The sequence below is a fragment of the Clarias gariepinus genome, chromosome 6 (genome assembly GCF_024256425.1).
Source record: "Clarias gariepinus isolate MV-2021 ecotype Netherlands chromosome 6, CGAR_prim_01v2, whole genome shotgun sequence".
NCBI lineage: Eukaryota > Metazoa > Chordata > Actinopteri > Siluriformes > Clariidae > Clarias > Clarias gariepinus.
The window spans coordinates 17,654,967-17,673,099 of record NC_071105.1 but is presented as its reverse complement, the minus strand read 5'-3'; the positions used below and the strand labels follow the sequence as shown (position 1 = coordinate 17,673,099).

At 38.1% G+C, this 18,133-nt stretch overlaps 2 protein-coding genes across 2 annotated transcripts; one reads left to right on the top strand and one right to left on the bottom strand.

Annotated features, from left to right (window-relative positions):
- Window positions 1-1,106: 1,106 nt before the first annotated feature.
- Window positions 1,107-5,403, top strand: cav3 (caveolin 3). Its single transcript, XM_053499260.1, has 2 exons — window positions 1,107-1,428; window positions 4,704-5,403. Exons 1-2 carry the CDS (start codon window positions 1,318-1,320, stop codon window positions 5,043-5,045), a joined length of 453 nt encoding a protein of 150 aa, XP_053355235.1. The 5' UTR covers window positions 1,107-1,317; the 3' UTR covers window positions 5,046-5,403.
- A 1,080-nt stretch (window positions 5,404-6,483) lies between these two features.
- On the bottom strand, window positions 6,484-17,918 carry oxtra (oxytocin receptor a). The gene is made up of 2 exons (XM_053499164.1): window positions 16,645-17,918; window positions 6,484-7,813 (listed from the first exon to the last, which is right to left on the bottom strand). Exons 1-2 carry the CDS (start codon window positions 17,570-17,572, stop codon window positions 7,560-7,562), a joined length of 1,182 nt encoding a protein of 393 aa, XP_053355139.1. The 5' UTR covers window positions 17,573-17,918; the 3' UTR covers window positions 6,484-7,559.
- Window positions 17,919-18,133: the final 215 nt, after the last annotated feature.

The window sequence follows — 18,133 nt, the reverse complement described above, 5'->3', positions numbered from 1 at the left end:
AGGGTCAATCTGAACTCATCAGACCACATGACCTGTTTCCATTGCTCCAAAGTCCAGTTGTTATGCTCCTTAGCCAATTGGGTCAAAAAGGACTTTGTTCTTCTGACTAACAAGTGGATTTCTTATGGCCACACAGCTGTTCAATTCCAATCCTGTGAGTTCTCATCAGATCATGTGTGTATGCAAATACTCTCACTCTTACTCTTATTGTTAAACATAGCTATATTTTTTGCTGTTGATTTTTATAATACAACTTCACCAAGTGTTTAAGCGATCTGCATTTATGATTTTTTTCCAACCACAATTCTTCCACAAAGTTGACAGTTCAGCAGTACTCTTCCAGTTTTTGATAATGTGTTGAAGGATTCTCACCCTAGTTCCAGTAATTTTAAATCTACTTACTTACTTTCTTTGCTTGATGGAGACCAATAAATTGGCTATTCTGAAATGATGACTTTCTTTTAGCCAGGCAGTGTATGCCTGCGTAGTGAAGCATTTTGGGACAGGATCTCTTTATCATAGAAACAGAAAGCTCATCAGTTCTAAGAATTTAAATTGAAATTATTTTATATAATAAGTCATAAAACATTATATAATAAGTTCAATAATTTAAACAATCATGCCAAACTATTGTCCATCTTTCGCATAATGTACTGCTCACAACAAATCACTGCCACAGATCCTCAGGGAGACTAAGCAGAACCACTGAGTGTCTTTTATATTGCGGTCACATATAAGCTGCATTTGTCACAATGAAAGCTTCGATGAGGTCTGCTTTAGTTAAAATAGCTGTGATCATTAGGTGACAACAATTTCCTTTTTGAAGAAAGTGATAAGAAGAGACCATTAACAGTAGTGGCTATACCACCAGTATACTCATAAACTATCACCTCTTAGTGGAAATTTATGCCAATGTGCAACTCCTGCCTGGTTGACCTCACAGCTAGGTGTTAAATCTGACATGGCCTCTGGATTTCTCTTTAAGCACTGCATGTACAAAGGGTGCACATGATACAAAATGTAAATGACGTGTGGCACAAGGTAAAAGTAAGGGGGTTAAGAGAGAGAGAGAAAGCGAGTGAGGGAGGCAGTGAAAGACAGGGACCCATTATAGAGTAGAAGCCAGTCTAGTGCAGCTGTCCTCTAACATTCCAGGCGTGTCCTTGGATCAGTAACGGGAGGTTCATAGGCAACTGTTCGCACACTCTTTCTGTTAAGCCACTCGTTCACTAGGGCTTCAGAATCCCCTTTATTCGGACCCTTCCTCGGCTCTACTCCGCTCCTATTCCGGCCACTGCAGGGCCCGAGGCTACCACCATGGCAAACCAGTATAACATCAGTGAGGAGAAGATCCTAAAGGACAGTCATACCAAAGAGATTGACTTGATCAACAGGGACCCCAAACAAATTAACGAGGATGTTGTGAAGGTATGTGAAAACCTACGTTCATATCTCTCTTAAATCCAGTGTAGTTTGTTGAGCTGAATATAAATTACAGTCCGTGTTCATTAACGATTATTTTCTGGTCTTTTGAGGTTAAAGCTGAAAATATCACAATTAGCATGTTAAGAGTAGAACATCATAAATGCACAGGAACTCAGTATTCCCAGGTCATTCTGATTTGTTTATTACAGAACAGTCCAGATCAATCATGCAAACCAGTGCTTTCATTAATGACAGTTTAACTGACAGTATTACGAATATTTTGATTGAAGTTGGTCTCTGGAGACAGATCTGTTTGCATGCACAGCTCTATGTTCTGTAGCTGCAAGCCATAACCCAAAAATAGCCCCTAGACATACTTCTGTCAGGCCAGACTATGCTGCTTTTATTTATGGAAGTCATACAAGGGTGCTCATATCTCAGTTCCTTATATATATATAGTACATACATAGACCTATTATACATACACGTATATACATATATTATATATAGGTATTGAAACACTATAAAACTCTTAAACATGGGCTTCATATGAGCTAAAACACCTTTCCTGTCACAATGAACTAGTATACGAACACATAGCATAACTGCAAATCAATCCCTGTTGAGTCTGGTTTCTCTTAAAGTTTCTTCCTATTGCAATCTCAGGGAGGTTTTTTTCCTTGTCACCATTGCCCTCTGATGATGATGATTTATACATATTTTCATACACTTTTCAAACTCATTTTCATATGTATATTTTTATAATGACCATTGTTAAGAGCTTTATATAAATAAAACCGATACAGTATAGATAGATAGATAGATAGATAGATAGATAGATAGATAGATAGATAGATAGATAGATAGATAGATGTGTGCATGTCATAGATTATTAGGGAGCCATGTAACACAGGGTGTACATTAGTTGGAATTGGATGACTCAAGCTTTATGCATGCTGTGTACTCATGTTGGTAGCAACCTCCATGTGTTGCATTAATATGAAGCAACAGTGTACAGCACTTGGATCATTTCCATAGTTATTTCTGGAATTAAAGAATAATCATTTCATTTTCTTTTTTCTAAAAAGGCAACTTTAGATTTTAAGATGTCCTTAGAAACAGTCAGTGTCTGTTTAAAGATATTTATGTTTATATATATTCTAATTTGATTACATCAATGCTAAAATAATAACACTCATAACACTGTTCGCCTGCACCTCAAGGGTCCAGGTTCGATTCCTGGCCAGGTTCGATTCTCACCTCTGTGTGCGTAGAGTCTGTATGTTCTCTTCATGCTTGGTGGGTTTTCTCTGGGTACTCTGGTTTCCTTCCACAGTTCAAAAACATGCGAATTGGGCTAATTGGCGGTACCCAAAATTGTCTGTAGTGTATGAATGTGTGTGTGTGTGTGTGTGTTTGTACAGTATGTGTGTTTGTGTGTGTGTGTGCACTGTGATGGATTAACACACCCGTCCAGGGTGTATCCCACCTCGTGCCCTCTCTCCAAGCCCCCTGTGACCCTGTACACAGGCTGAAGTAGTACAGACGATGAGTCAGTGACTGATAACACCTAAAACATGAATATAAACATTATAATAGAAGTGTTTCCTGTTTCTACTTGACCAATAATCCAATTTTGTATTGGATGATGCAAAATCAGTGTTTTCGCATTAGATCAGCTTTAGGCAATGCAACATGTCAAAAATGAGAAGATTGCATCTGATTTAGATCAGGACTGCTTTTGCTTAAGATTATATCTGATTTAGATCTTATGCTTAAGATTATAAAGGGAGGCCAGTGTTGTTTGAAGAGTGTAGCTGAAGGTTGTTCATATTTACAGTGTAGTTACATTTATTACCTTATTGCATTCAAATGGATTTTCATTGTTGCCAGACGTGTAAACAGTTCCCTGAATTAGAACAGATACTGTACAGTATGTACAGTAGAAGTCTGCGTGTTCTTTTGTAAATATTCTTTCTTTACACCGACAGACTTTAACAAACTGTAATAGTCTAGTTTAATGCTTAGTGGGATTTATCAGGCATTTATGTGTTTAAGACAAATTGCCAGGTCAAGGGAGTGAAAATAGCAGATACACAGCAGTTCTCTCTTAGACAAATGAGAAAAATAACATCGCCACCTATAATTCACTGCCATGCCTCTTCCCTCAAAGCTGTTTTGTTTTACCAAATGCCTGGTTCAGCCGACTCTGTCAAGGTAATGCTTGACAATAAGATACGACAAATTAAATATGGTCAAAGCGTCACAGTGTTAGCAGGGGAGGCTCTGAACGAATTACTCGACAATTAGAGCGTGACCTTTTGTACTGAAAGGTTGGTTCTAACCCGAGCTCATTTAATAATGTTAATCCTTAGGTTGTGTTTAGGTTTAAATGTATTAAATAATAAATGATATCAGTGGGAAAATAAATCTATTTCTTGTAAATATGATGTAAAAACGTTTTTTCACTGTAACATGACATGAAAATACATGTACTGGCTACTTGAATAAGAAGACCTGTACAGCCAGACATAAAATTATGCAGATCTAAGGTCAAAAGCTTCATATAAAAAGTTAACATAAGAACGGGAACAAGTGTGATCCCAATAAATTTGACTGTGACATGAGTGCTGGTGACAAGTGGATTGCTTTGATTTTTTTTAGAAACTGCTGATCTCCTAGGATTATGATGCACAACAGTGTCTAACATTACAACAGTTGTGCAATAAATAAATAAATAAATAAATAAATAAATAATCCACTGAATGGTTGTTACTGTATGTAGACAGAAATTAATTGATGAGAAAGTTTAGAGAAGACCGGTCGGGCTGGATTAAGCGAAATGAAATCACCACTTTTTATAACTGCGGTGAGCGGAAAAGCATTTCTGAATCCACAATGAGCCGTGAGGTGGATGAAGGTGCAAAAGACCACATTGGGTTCAACTTCTATCTAGACAAAACAGGAATCTGATGCTACACTGGACATAGACTCATAGAAACTATAAGTTAAAGATTTAATTTAAAAAAACATTATAAAAACTTCACCTGTCAAGAACCCAGTCTGATGTTTTATTTAAGCATAAACTAAAGCTCCTGACCTGTACCTTATTGATTTTATAACCCTTAATGATTTATTTTGTTTCTGTGCATGAACATGCAGGGGTTTGGCCATTCCTATTCAATTGGCTGGTGAGATATTAATACATTTGGAGTAAAAAAGTCAATAATAAATAGGTGATGAGATATGGTTTAACATGAGTTAATTTCCCTGCGTAGGTAGATTTTGAGGACGTGATTGCCGAGCCTGATGGCACACACAGTATGGATGGAGTCTGGAAAGTCAGCTACACCACTTTCACCATCTCCAAATACTGGTGCTACCGCATACTGTCTGCCATCTTCGGTATCCCGGTTGCACTGTTATGGGGATTCTGCTTCGCCTGCATCTCATTCTGCCACATTTGGGCCGTCATGCCTTGCATTAAAAGCTACCTGATTGAAACCCAGTGCCTGAGTCGAATCTACTCGCTGTGCATCCACACGTTCTGCGACCCCTTCTTCGAGGCACTGGGAAAAGTATTCAGCAGCATACGGGTGGCACTTCGCAAGGAGGTGTAGGAGTCACAAAAACAATGCTCACAGTGGCTACCAGGGAAATTGGGTGTTCTTTGGTTGGGTGTTGCTTTTTTTTCTTCTTTTTTTTCAAGAGGTCAGACCTTGATGGGCTTAGACTTCATCCCCGTTGCCTTTGAAGACCAGGTAGATGTATATATTGGTGACTGAATGCTGCTTTGTAGACATGTTCTGAGGTGTGGTCAGAGGAATATAGGCAGTTCACCTTAAATTACTCACCTGTCTAGAGAAATATAATACTATATGTTGAAGAGTATTTAAGAGTTGACAGCAGATGACAAGTCTTATGTGTTTATGTGATAAGGCCTTCTCTCTGTGTGCTAAATAAACTTTATTAATATTATTGGGTACAAGTTTATTAATTTACTGTGTTCCTTTAATGTCAGAAAAAGAAATGAAAGAAGATTAAATTGCTTGTGAAATATATATTCTTCATGTTCTTGATGTATAAATTAGATAAATCTAGATGTCTTGATTAATCACGTTTGTGTGATATGGACCGTACACAAAATAAATATATCTTATACAGTCAAACCGTCCTGCTCTTCTTGTAACCAATACTAAACCTGAATATGTTGGTTTCTCAATTGAAATTATTCTACTTATTTTGTTATTAATTTGAATGAATAAAATAGGATAGAATTATTCTGTCTCGATCCATAAGTATGGCGACTTGAAAACCATGAGTGTGATTTTTTTTAACTGATAAACTGTCAGTTTTCAAATGTTATGATGTTAATACATTACTTCTACTTTAAATGAGTTACACATTACAGGACAATTAGATTTGTGGAGGCTGAAAAACACCTGGGCTCTAGACATTACTGAATTAACTGCGAAACTTTGTATTGATTGTGTTTGAGAATATTTAGTGTTTGTATATTTATGCTTTCAAAGTTTTAGAGCTTTTAGAAACTTTTAAAAAGATTATTATCTAAATATAAAAGGCAACTTCCTGTGGAGATGATACATTCCTAAAAAGAGGTAAGTGAGTTCAGCCTATTTCTCCATTCATTCTCTGATTTTCAGATAAATGAGCTGCTCTTATAAGCCTTCATCCATCCATCCATTGTGTTATCTTTAACCCAAGCCAAATTTACTCAGATAGGATGTTGCTGAAATCTAAAAGAACAATCTCCACATTCACCAGCCATCGAATGCACCAGGACTCTGTACAGTGTAAGGTTTAGTAATAGCTTGAGAAAAATAACTCGTATCTGAAAATCCTGCTTATACTGTATAATAATGTCAACAACACCCAAAGATGTTGTTTCTCCTTTACTGGTGACAAGACATGAGAATCTTACAAAGCTCTTTCCTTTAACTATGCAGATCTAAATGAAAACACAGAGTCACAGTCACATTTGTTGGCACATAAACTTTATTTTTAATAAATTACTCCATATTTGACTGTTATTAATAGTAAATATCACTGTTTTTCAAAAGTAAAATTCAGTAGCCTTTTGACCGAGGAAAAAAAAATGTTGTTTGTAAAGAATAGAATTAAAACAGTGTGAAAGAAGTATAATGATGTAAAAAAACAAAGAGACATCAGGAAACATTACTTTCTTACAGCGTACAGCAAGTTAGAGAAATGATGCCAGATTTCAGTGTTGTTAAATAAACACACACAGGTGTTCTGCCTTAAAGATGCACCAACAAGATAAGGCCAAGTCATTTTTTAGAGGAACAGTAAAAGTTTTCCTTCAGTAAAACAGAGAGTTGTATCTCGCTGGGTTATACTTTCTGTTAATATCACAAAAGTGTTTGACTAAATGGTTTTCAGTAAATAATAACATATGCTGCAAAAAATGTTCAAAAAGATCCTCTTGGGTAAAAAAATAAGGGGGAAAGTAAATCATCAGAGCTCTTAATGGGTTCTTTGATTAAAAAAGAGCAACTTAGTCTGTTGAAAATAAATAGGAAAAAAAAAAACATTTACAGGCATTACTGTTGTCAAGCTGATACTGAAACATGGAGTCTAGGCCTCATTACTGACGTGAACTTAAAATATGTTAGTAAATCCACCAAATGCATGCAGTTTTCACAAGTTATGCCTTTAAGTAACAGGAAAAGTAAGCTTTGAAATATTTAACATATTTATTTATTGATTGATTGATTGTTTTTTTAAATGGAATGTTGATGCATGGTAATACTGACTGAATAGCATATTTTAGGTGAGAATCAGAAAAAAATGAGCATGTTCAGCCTTCGAAATGCGAACAGATTTTAATCTGGAGCCAGACATTTTCTTGGTTGCATTTATGGTAACATGCCATCTGCTATGACATTACATTTACGCTCTCGTCATTCTGATGGTGATCTTTATTTATTTCCTATCCAGGAAGTAATCACAGAGAAACAGCCAAAGCTTCCAGCAGTGTTCTGATAGTGAGTTTCATTAGGCTCCTCTCAATGTGTTTACAGCCATCTGTGCACATCACTGTTCCATTCTGCATGGGTCTATGCTCAGTCCTTATGGGTGAGGAGCGTCAGTGTTTATGTGGTCGATGTCTGGGTAATGCTCCTCTGGCTGCTCGTGCTCTTCATGACGTATGTGGAGGAGTTGCTCTTGCGGCTCGAATTGCGCTCCAGATCACAGCGGCACTGGGAGGACTTCAGGTAGCGTGCCGGACAGCACAGAAAGTTCTGCTTCAGGTCATGGAACAGATGTCCAGCAAAGCACATGTAGATCCAGGGGTTACAACAGCTATTCAGACTGGCCAACAGCATGGAGATGATGAAGGGCATCGCTGTGAGAGGAGAGAAACACAGCTTATTTTTATGACCTAATGAACTCAGCAAGCACAATCAGCAGCCACGAGATTCAGGATTTGATTTCAGTTTTGTTTAACAGTCATTAGCCGGCTAATGAACCTGCAAGCAGAAAATATTCACTTCAATCAACAGTGTGTTTCATTTGTGCTCTATGTCTGGAGTGAAGCTATCCACACCTTTAGTGTATGCTTCCATACATGGTCTGGATACCTATGCTGGAAATAAAAACTCGAGTGAAGAATCTAAAGCATGTAGACACATTTACTATGTCGTTTTCTTTCCTGTAGTATTTACCTTTTTTTGCTTGCTTTAAACAAAAGATAAAAACATATTTTTTCTTCCCTCCAGACAAAATATGCCTTTTGTGGTCATAAATGGCTAGAGGCGAACAGATTTGTAAGTTATCCACAAAGTCTGGATGAAAATCAAAGCATACAATGGTTATAACAATGATAACATGTTATGAATAACAACATAAGAGACACTAATCAGAAGTAAATTGCTTGATCATTAAAGGGCATAACTGAATCACATATTCATCATTTGCCTAGGGGTAATTTAGCATAGCTAATCTGCCTACTAGTATGTTTCTGAAACGGTAAAAGGAAAGGGCAGAATCCAATATACAGACATTCAAATGTTTAAACAGATAATAACTCAAGCACAGGATCAAACTGGAAATTCTTAAGTGCGGGAACCCTCAAGCAGTGCTCCTCGCTGTGCCACAAATGCTGTCACTATCATACAGTAAATGAGAGGTTTATTATAACTGAATTAGTCCCATCAGTAACTTTTAGTAACTTTCTAAAAATATGTTTTTGCATTGTTTAATTTTAGTTTCTAAAAAAAAAAACTGAAAAAAATAAAATAATACAGTATGACCCTGCAGTCTATGTGAAATCTGGATATTTATAGAGCACGTCCACAGCGGCTAGATCGAATAAAATATGTGGTCATGGTTTTTAATTGTTAACAGATTAAGCCTAGTATAGGAATAGATTGTGCTGGAAAATTGCAAACGTCACAATAAATTGAAAGTTGTATATATTACAGAAGACACTGTAATTGTGCTGGAAAGCGTGTGTCTCTACTTAAATAAAGCAGCTATATACAATCTATAATGTGTCACTTCTCCAAACACACCAAGTTTGCATTATGCTACACATATTGCCATGACTACATTACAACTAATGCTCTTTAAAGGAACATGACAACTCTTAAAAAAAAAGTGAAATTCACACCACTTTGTTTTCTGCGCTTTGGAAAAGATTGAATGTTTTCATTATGTGCTTGGATAAAAGCTGCCATTTTTGAAACAATAACCTTTCACAGCATGGAGGGTAGAGCACGGGAGATGACAGTCCATGGTAAACACATGGCAAAAGACTTATTAAAGCCATGAGTCTAAATATTTTGGCAAAGAGAATCAAAGTATCAGCTCAAGAGAATGTATGCCCCATGAGACTGATGTGAAATTTCTTTTAGTCTTCAGCCCAAAATGACTTAGAACTGTAAGTCTCTCAGGGCTATGGAACAGAGTTCAGCAGCAGAGCAGCAGCTACAAAGCCACGTGAAGCTTCTGAACTCAAATGCTTTGGAACGATAGCCTGTTTTGGCTGTGATAACAGACAGCTTGGACAGCCGAATGAATAATCACCTCGTCTTTTGTGTCTGCAGTTTGACTAATGGTTGTGAAGAGATTTAAACATATCTGCTTTTATGTCATATCTCACAAACCCATCATGGAAGTAACTTGCTAAACCACTCACTCACTCACCCCCTTACTCCCTCACTCACCCCCTTACTCCCTCACACACTCACTCACTCACTCACTCACTACCTCACTCCCTCACTCACTCCCTCACTCCCTCACTCCTTCACTCACTTACTCACTCACTTACTCCCTCACTCCCTCACTCCTTCACTCACTCACTCACTCACTCACTCACTCACTCACTCACTCACTCACTCACTCACTCACTCACTCACTCACTCACTCACTCACTCACTCTGTTCTCTGTGTGAATCAATTACTAAAACAAAGAATCACACACTCCCTCACACACTTTACAAAGTGAATCAACTGCTGAATCACTCACTCACTTCACTGTGTTACTCAATTACTGACTGTTAGATTTCAGAAGCGATTTATTGAAGATGAATTCAAAGAAAAAGAATTGTGTTTTGCTTGTTGATACATGTAGTGGCTGAGCCTGAACGAAGAGAGACGAACACACACACACACACACACACACACACACACACACACACACACACACACATGCTTTTGGCCAGGTGCCCTGTGTTATATTGATAATAATAATAACACATTTTATTTATATAGGTGCCTTTCTGGTCACCCAAGATCGCCTTCCAGATCAAACCAAGTGTAAATTTAGTCATTAACATGTAAGTCATAGACAGACCTGAAGACAGATGTTAGGAAATACATTAGCATTTTCCATTTAAACAAATGCTTTCCAGCTGTTTACATGTACTGTATATTCATCTAAACACTGACTATAGGAAGTGTTACCACATTAGGAATCAGGGAGTGCAATGAGGGGGGTGTTTTATAGACATAGAGGCATGGGAAAGTTTGCATCATACTGTATAATAAAACCTTTCACTAATTGGATCAACTACTGAATCACTGAATCACTCCATCACCTTAATTAGTCACTCCATCACTCTACCATTCACTTACCTCTCATTTTTTACAATTGTTTTTTTGTGGATTCTTTTAGATTTTCTTCCTAATTTAGTCAAGAGAAAATAGCCCCCACCCTCCCCTGTCCTTAGAGCACTTCCCCATCAAGACTACTACTACCTTTTTTCAAACTAAACACACACAGAGGCCAGCGCTATCAGCTCTCTATGCTTGTCTGTGATTGCCCATCACTCAACACTGGTAGAGCTTGGCCAATCAGTCCCCTCCAGGCCCACGGCTGCGGGAGGCTACAGCATCACCCAGGAATCAAACTCACGGCCTCCAGATGGCGAGCACTTTACCACGCGGGGGATACTTACCTCTCATTTTAGATCGCTCACCAAATCTCATCAGTGGCAGAATCATTTATACAACACCCCTATCTTAATTATTTTTTAACCTCAATCGCTGAATCACTCATCACACTCAACCACTAAATCACCCAGGTTACTCATTCATTCCGTCACTCATCAAGTCATTCAGTCACTATGTCTCTCAGTCACTCCACTCATTCATTCAATTCCAATTGTTGTTCTTAGCTTGCAATCAGGTGTGGCTCCTGCATGGTTGAAATGAAAACCTGCACACACCGGCTCTTTCTGGAGAAAATTTTACATAACTAGTATAGATAATCAGTTTGTACTGGAGGTGTACAATAAGTGTATGTGTTTTTATATAGTACCATTATAGGATGCTTTGAATTTAATACAATTGAACTTTTCCATGCATATTTTTTTCTTTTTAATGATCTGATGCTTCGTCGACTAAAACAACAGCAAATAATATGACACAATCAGTTTGCCTTCTCTTTTACAGTTGTGTGCAAAACTAAAATTCAAAACAGTTTACTCTCCGTTTCCATAACAGCTATGGCGTAGTAACTAAATTCACACATGTTCAGTGAGGCATATGTGTTTCTGCAGTGCACCACAACAATAGTCCATCTCTTTTTTCCTTCAGGTGAAAAGAACGAATCTTCGCATTAATCCGCTTGCAAATTTGCGAATGCTTGAAGATCGAATCATCAGTAAAGGGAATGTCGTGAAAGAAAACTAATAAAAACAAATGGAATTGGAATAAGTTGCCTTTGTGAAATTGAAGGCATTTACAAAGATGACTCATGCATTAAGCAACACGCAAGAAAACATTCTCCCTTAAAAGTTGCCAGTAACCTCTCAGCAGGACAGTGAATATAGCTGTGTTTGTTAGTTGAACAGCAAAACATCCTTTGATTTTTATGAAAAGGTTAAAGAATAAACGCTTGCATTGTATTTCCATAGCATAAAGCCTATTAAAGGGTGTTCAATCTCTGCCTCCACTGCAACTTTCTAAAATTCTAAACAGTTTCAAATGTACTAATAGTATAGTTCTTTAAAAATAAAAATAAGTAAGTATTAGTTCAGTTTACTTTTTATGTACATTTATTAGAGATAGACTAAACAAAAATACACTTAAGTATACTTGGTTTAAACTTACAATCATGTGTAAAGGTCAAGTATACTTGGCCTATAGTTTGGGGTGGAGTAGGTTGAAATACAGCAACAGATAAACATATGGCTAATTTTACTGACAATCCTTCCTAGGTATGAGAATATTGCAACAGACTTCAGATACAATAAAAAGTTACCATACACAAGTGCATCTAAAAATGGAATATATATATATATATATATATATATATACTCTATACAGTATACTGTATTTTATAGTGATATAAAATACAGTATATGGATTTATTCAATAAAATAAAATAAAAATAAAAATTGAAACCCCTTTTTCCTAGATTCATTACATGTAAAGTGCAATATTTCAAGGTTTTTTATTTTACAATTACGGCTTACAGCTCATAAATTAAAGTAAATTATCATCACACAGTATAAATGTTGGGTGTCTCCTGGTCTACTTCAGTACATGCATGGAGAAGACATGTGATCTGGCATTTGTAAAGATCATCGACATCCTCAACAAGCAGGGTAAGCCACAGAAGGTCATGCACTGAAGCATATTCATAGACGGGAAACTTGTGGTAGGGAAAATGTGCACAAGCAACAGGGATGACTGGAGTCTTGAAAATTGTCTAGCAAATCCAATCCAAGAACTTGGAAGAGCTTAGCAAGGAGCAGAGTGAGGTTGAAGTCAGTATATCAAGAGCCAACAATCAAAGACATCCTTTGAAAATTGTTGCATTAGAGGCATCTTACCTGGGCTAAAGAGGAAAAAAAATGACTGTCGCTCAGTCGTCCAAAGTCATTTTTTTCAGATGAAAGTAAATTTAGCATTTCATTTCAAACTCAATGTTCCATAGTCTGGAGTCACAGAATTCAAGTCCAGTGTGAAGTTTCCACAGTCAGTGAGTTTTGTGGTGCCATTTCATATGCTGGACTTAGCTAAGCACCTGTATGACTTAGATTAGCACCGGCCCACAGTGCCAATATTACCACTACATGGTTTGCTGACCAAGGCATTGCTGTGCTAGTCAACCAGCCAACTCGCCTGACCTGAACTAGAGGGAGGAGAAGAGGAGAAACACTCGACCCAACAATACAGACAAACTAAAGGCTGTTGTCAAAACATCTCATCAAAATAAAAAATCCACTATCACAAAATATAAAAAAAATTCTTAAGTTAATCAGAAAATTTGTGATATTGGATTTTTGATTTTGATGAGCCGCAGGCTATAATCATCGAAATAAAAATAAAAAAAGGCTTGAAATATTTCACTTTGCATGTAATGAATCTAAAACATATGAGAATTTTTTACATTCAGTTACAAAGAACCCCCCAAACTTTTCCATGGCATTCCAATTTTTGAGTACACACAAACGCACACACACCTACTGTACACACACACGTGCACACACACACACATGCGGGAATGATTGCTTGTGCATCTCCAAATATAACGTAATTTGCAATTGTTCATTTTTTCTATTTTATTTAATGGTCCAGTGTAACACTTTGAGTGCTGCTTCCTCCCGACTGAGTGTAATATCGCACAGGATAGAACATGTCAAAGATGATATTCTTAATCTAAAATAATATTATAATAACACACATAATAATATTATTATCATTATAATATAACTCTCATTCTTTGATTATTAGGTTTTGTTACATTCATTGTTTTCCTGGGGAATTTCTATGAATATTGATTTGCATTGTATTAATAATTAGTAATAACTATGATATGTTTAATTTTATACACAAATTGTTACTATTTCTGTTGAGAATGCACGTGAAGGTGTTTATATGTAAGTGATTTACATGTGAATTTTTTTTTATTGTGCATATTTATATTTGGTTACTACAATGTTTGTAATATGAATCTTTTTATTCACTGTATTTACACTGTATGAACAGTTATTTAGACTTAACACTCCTCTGGCTTACTCATTTAACACGGCAGACTTTGTAGAGGTACAGCCTGGCATTTGGAGAGGCTTCATGATAAATTCTAATCTCAACCTTCCCAGATCAAGAGTGTTTGTTGTGTTTTCATTTGAGTTACTATATTTTGGTAAAAAATTATTAATATTTAATAAAAATTACTCATATTTATAATGTTCATAATGCTGAGATGTTTTTTAATTAAATTCAAGCCTAATTAAAGTACAGTTAAAGGTATAATTCACCTATACGATCAACTCCCTCACTCCCTCATTGTCTATACTGCTTTCAGGGTCGCAGGAGGCCTGGATCCTATCCCAGGAAACTTAAGGCATGAGGCGGGGTACAACCTGGACAAGATGCCAATCTATAGCAGGGCACACACATACACACACTCACATGCACTTTCACACAATAAAGGCAATTTGGGAACGCCAATTAGCCTAACCTGCAAGTCTTGGGACTGTGGGAGGAAACCCACCAAGCACAGGGAGAACATGCAAACTCTACGTAGGCAAGTGAGAGTTAAACCCTCAACGCTGGTGATGCAGTGCTAACCACTAAGCCACTGTGCCACCCACTTATAGGCTGTTCCAAGCTGGCTTGATTTGGATTGTTTATAAACACAGATTTAAATAAAAGTACACACTTGTTAATATTGTAGTCTTACATTGTGGTAATATTTTAGCGCTGATGGTAAAAATGTTTATATAATAATTTAACATTGTATAACATTAATTTTCCCTTTGTATCACACATTTTCTTGAGAAAAATCTGTTTAGAACCAAAGGAACAATAATTAATTTTACTGGTATATTTACACCCGTAAAGGATTTTAATTTTGTTCTTATCTATGTTGTAGCTCACTGGTGCATGATTTACATCTGAGTCAGAGCACTGCAAGCCTCTGACACTGTGGCTGTTCTTGCACCTGCGTTTTTACTGTCTGATATTGATAACAAGTGAATGTGACATATACCTGAAAATCATACTGGGAGTGTGGTATGCCAAGCAGCTGTATAGTTGTTAACACCAGCTTCTTGTTAAATACTACAGCTGTGCATGATTTAATGGCCTAACTCTTAGGGCTTCATTCACTCCATCTTCCGTTTTAATAATGACTGTCTGCAGCTTTCTCCGCACCCTGCAGCATACGTATCCCATAATTCATGCATAGAACATGATACTTTGATCTATCATTACAGAACTTTCTATCATTGCAAGACAACTACAAATGACAAATTTCCTATGCATAAAGACCAAAATAAAATCATAGTATGAATTAATTGTTATATCTAACTCTCTGTCTTTTCCTCTATATATACAGTATAAAGATAGTTAGATTGTGCATATCACTTTAATGTTGGTTATATTTTTTAACATATTTTCCAAATGAGGATTTAAGGTAAGAACAGATAGATTTAAAGGTTTCTTAACATTTTAAAATAGGTACATCCAGTTAAATTAAAAACCTAACATCTTTGCTATTTCATAGTGCTTAAAATGTTTACAATTTAAATACAACTCCCACAACTTGATTGATTTCCAACTTCTGTTCATTCTGCAGTGTTACCAATTTGACCTCCAAAGCTTTCTATTAACTTCTTCAAAAAAATCATTGGCAATATTTATCACGGCACTGTGCTGAAAGATATGAAATGCTGTCTGTGACTGGATATCGTTTAAGAAATATAGTCCTTATCAGAAGCATCAAGGGTTTCGTCCTTGGCCTGGTGGGATATTGTAGAATATGAATTATCTCTCTGCTGTACTTTCTCATGATTTAAAGGGCTGCACTCATGCTAAATATTAATAAACTGCATTTGCTCAAGGTTGTTCTGGGCTTTTACCGGTAGGTGTATGATCTGGAGTGCAGACCAGAGGTCCTATAAATTGAGTGATTTAGAAGTATAACAGTTGTCACATTATTGATCGAACTCACAGCTGGAGTAAATCCACTATTACCACTATCTGAGTAAAAATGTAGACATCAAAAGGCTTAGTATGCTTTTCTTTGACAAAAAAGTTACAAGCGTAGTTTTCGGTATGACACATGGCTACTCTACTGGCAGCATGCATAACCCTCCTATTATCTTTGGGTCAATTCAATGTTTAAAGTCTCAAAATAAATAATTAAAAAATATGCTTATATTCAGTGAGTTTTATACATAAACTTGGGTAACAATTTTAATTATGATAATTTTCTGGAGGTTGAAATTGCTGACCCCAAGGATAAAAGATGTTAGTAAATGTGAAGGTAACAGGAGGGTTATTTATATTTAGAAAAAAAAAAAAAAAAAAACTTGCACTAAGTTGCACTTCTCTCACTGCTTTCAGTTAAGAGTGTAGCCCAGTGATGAATGTCTATCTAGAGATGAACTACAGATTTTGCTCTACAGAGATGGTTATTTTGTATGAATTAGATTAGATACAATAAGTAGGTGCCTGTATTATTAGAGCAACGAAGCGTTTATACTGTCTGAAATATAACTGCTCAGATGGCAAATCACTAATATCATCCTCAGAGTACTGTTCATCATATGAAGAATTCATCCTAAGAACAGAATTCTTAACATTCCTACAGCGATCATAACGCTTCTTTAAGAGGAATGAGAAGCATTGTGTTTGAGATAGCCCTTCTCTGACAGATCCAGTGTGCGCGCTGAGGGAAACCACACGCGTATCTCACGGAAACGGGAAGTCACTCACCTTCTCGGGGCGCAGCTGGATCCCACGCGGACCACATCTGCACGAAGAAAAACGGAGTCCAGCACACGATGTAAGCCAGCACTATCACGAAGGTCATTTTGACCGTGGTGATCTTGGCCTTGGAGATGAGCCGCACGCTGCTGACGCGCGCCAAAAGCGCCCCGTTCCGCGCGGCCGTGGGACTCAGAGTGACGACCTGCTGCTCGCGCCTGGTCTTCAGCCTGAAGTTCTGCCAGATCTTAAAGCTTATCAGGCCGTAGCAAATGCTCAGGATGGCCACAGGAATGATGTAGACGGTCAGGCTGATCCAGGTGATGTAGGCTTTGGCGCCCCACGGCTGCACGAAATCCCCCCAGCAGTCGTAGACTCCAGATCCGACCTCCCGGAGCGAGAAGATGTACACCTGCGGGATGCTGAAGAGCAAGCTGAGCACCCAGGACACCACCACGTAGCAGCGGTCTTTCCGCTTGTGCAGCGAGCGCAGCGGCTGGCATATGGCCAGGCACCGATCTATGGACATCAGCACGAGCATGTAAGTGGAGGCGAACATGCCGACGATCTGGAGGTACTTCACCAGCCTGCACAGAACATCTGGCCCGTAAAAGCGGAAGGTAATGTCCCAGATGAGCTGCGGCAGCACCTGGAAGATTGCCACCACCAGGTCGGCGATGCTCAGGTGCTTCATGAAGTAGTACATGCGTGACTGTCCGTGCTTGGCCGTGTGGATGGCGAGCAGCACGCACAGGTTCCCGGCGAGCGCGAGGAACAGCACCAGCGCCAGCACCGTGACCTCCACCTTGGCCACCTCCTCATTGCGCTTCAGGGGATTCACCGTGTGATTGACGCCAGCCGTGTCGTTCCCCAGACTCTCATTTCTCCACGACTCGTTGAGAGCCCAGACGTACTGCCCTTTAAGGATCTCCTCCATTTGGAAGCCAGTTCTGGGAAGCGCGGGAACTTCTCCACAGCGCGTGACACTTTCTCTGAGGGGGAACACACTTAGGTTTCTCCCGGCATGCTGAGGGTCAGAAGTGCCTCAGCCGGAGACATGAACAAACAAACATGCAATAAAACGCCGTCTATGACACTGCTAGGGGAGTTATCCCGAACTTTAGAGACGCGCGTGATACAATCTATAATCGTCAAAGATTGAAAGTTAAAAATAATGAAATAAAAAAACGTCGCGTCTAAAAGGTGTACAGATCTGATTACTTACAGCTGTTGTGCATTTTGCAGCCGGACCCACAACTGACGTTAGTGTGAGAGGAAAGTGCTTGAAGAGAAGAGAAGCACCGATCCCTCCTCTCTCTCCACTTCACCCCCTCTCTCTTACGCACATACACGCGCGCGCGCGCACTCACACGCACACAAACACGCGCCACACACACACACACACACGCGCGCGCAGTGATGTCCGTATGCTTCACTGCAATTCATAACAAAATTGTTTTGTTTTTTTTTGCTTCTTTGCTACTTTAGCTGTGTTCAC

Bases quoted from the DNA above. Each gene is read 5' to 3' on its own strand.
- cav3 (XM_053499260.1), top strand. From the start codon at position 1,318: ATGGCAAACCAGTATAACATCAGTGAGGAGAAGATCCTAAAGGACAGT. The intron at 1,429-4,703 runs GTATGTGAAAAC...TTCCCTGCGTAG, and splicing joins TTAACGAGGATGTTGTGAAG to GTAGATTTTGAGGACGTGAT.
- oxtra (XM_053499164.1), bottom strand. From the start codon at position 17,572: ATGGAGGAGATCCTTAAAGGGCAGTACGTCTGGGCTCTCAACGAGTCG. The intron at 7,814-16,644 runs GTGAGTGACTTC...CTCCTCTCACAG, and splicing joins TCCAGCTGCGCCCCGAGAAG to CGATGCCCTTCATCATCTCC.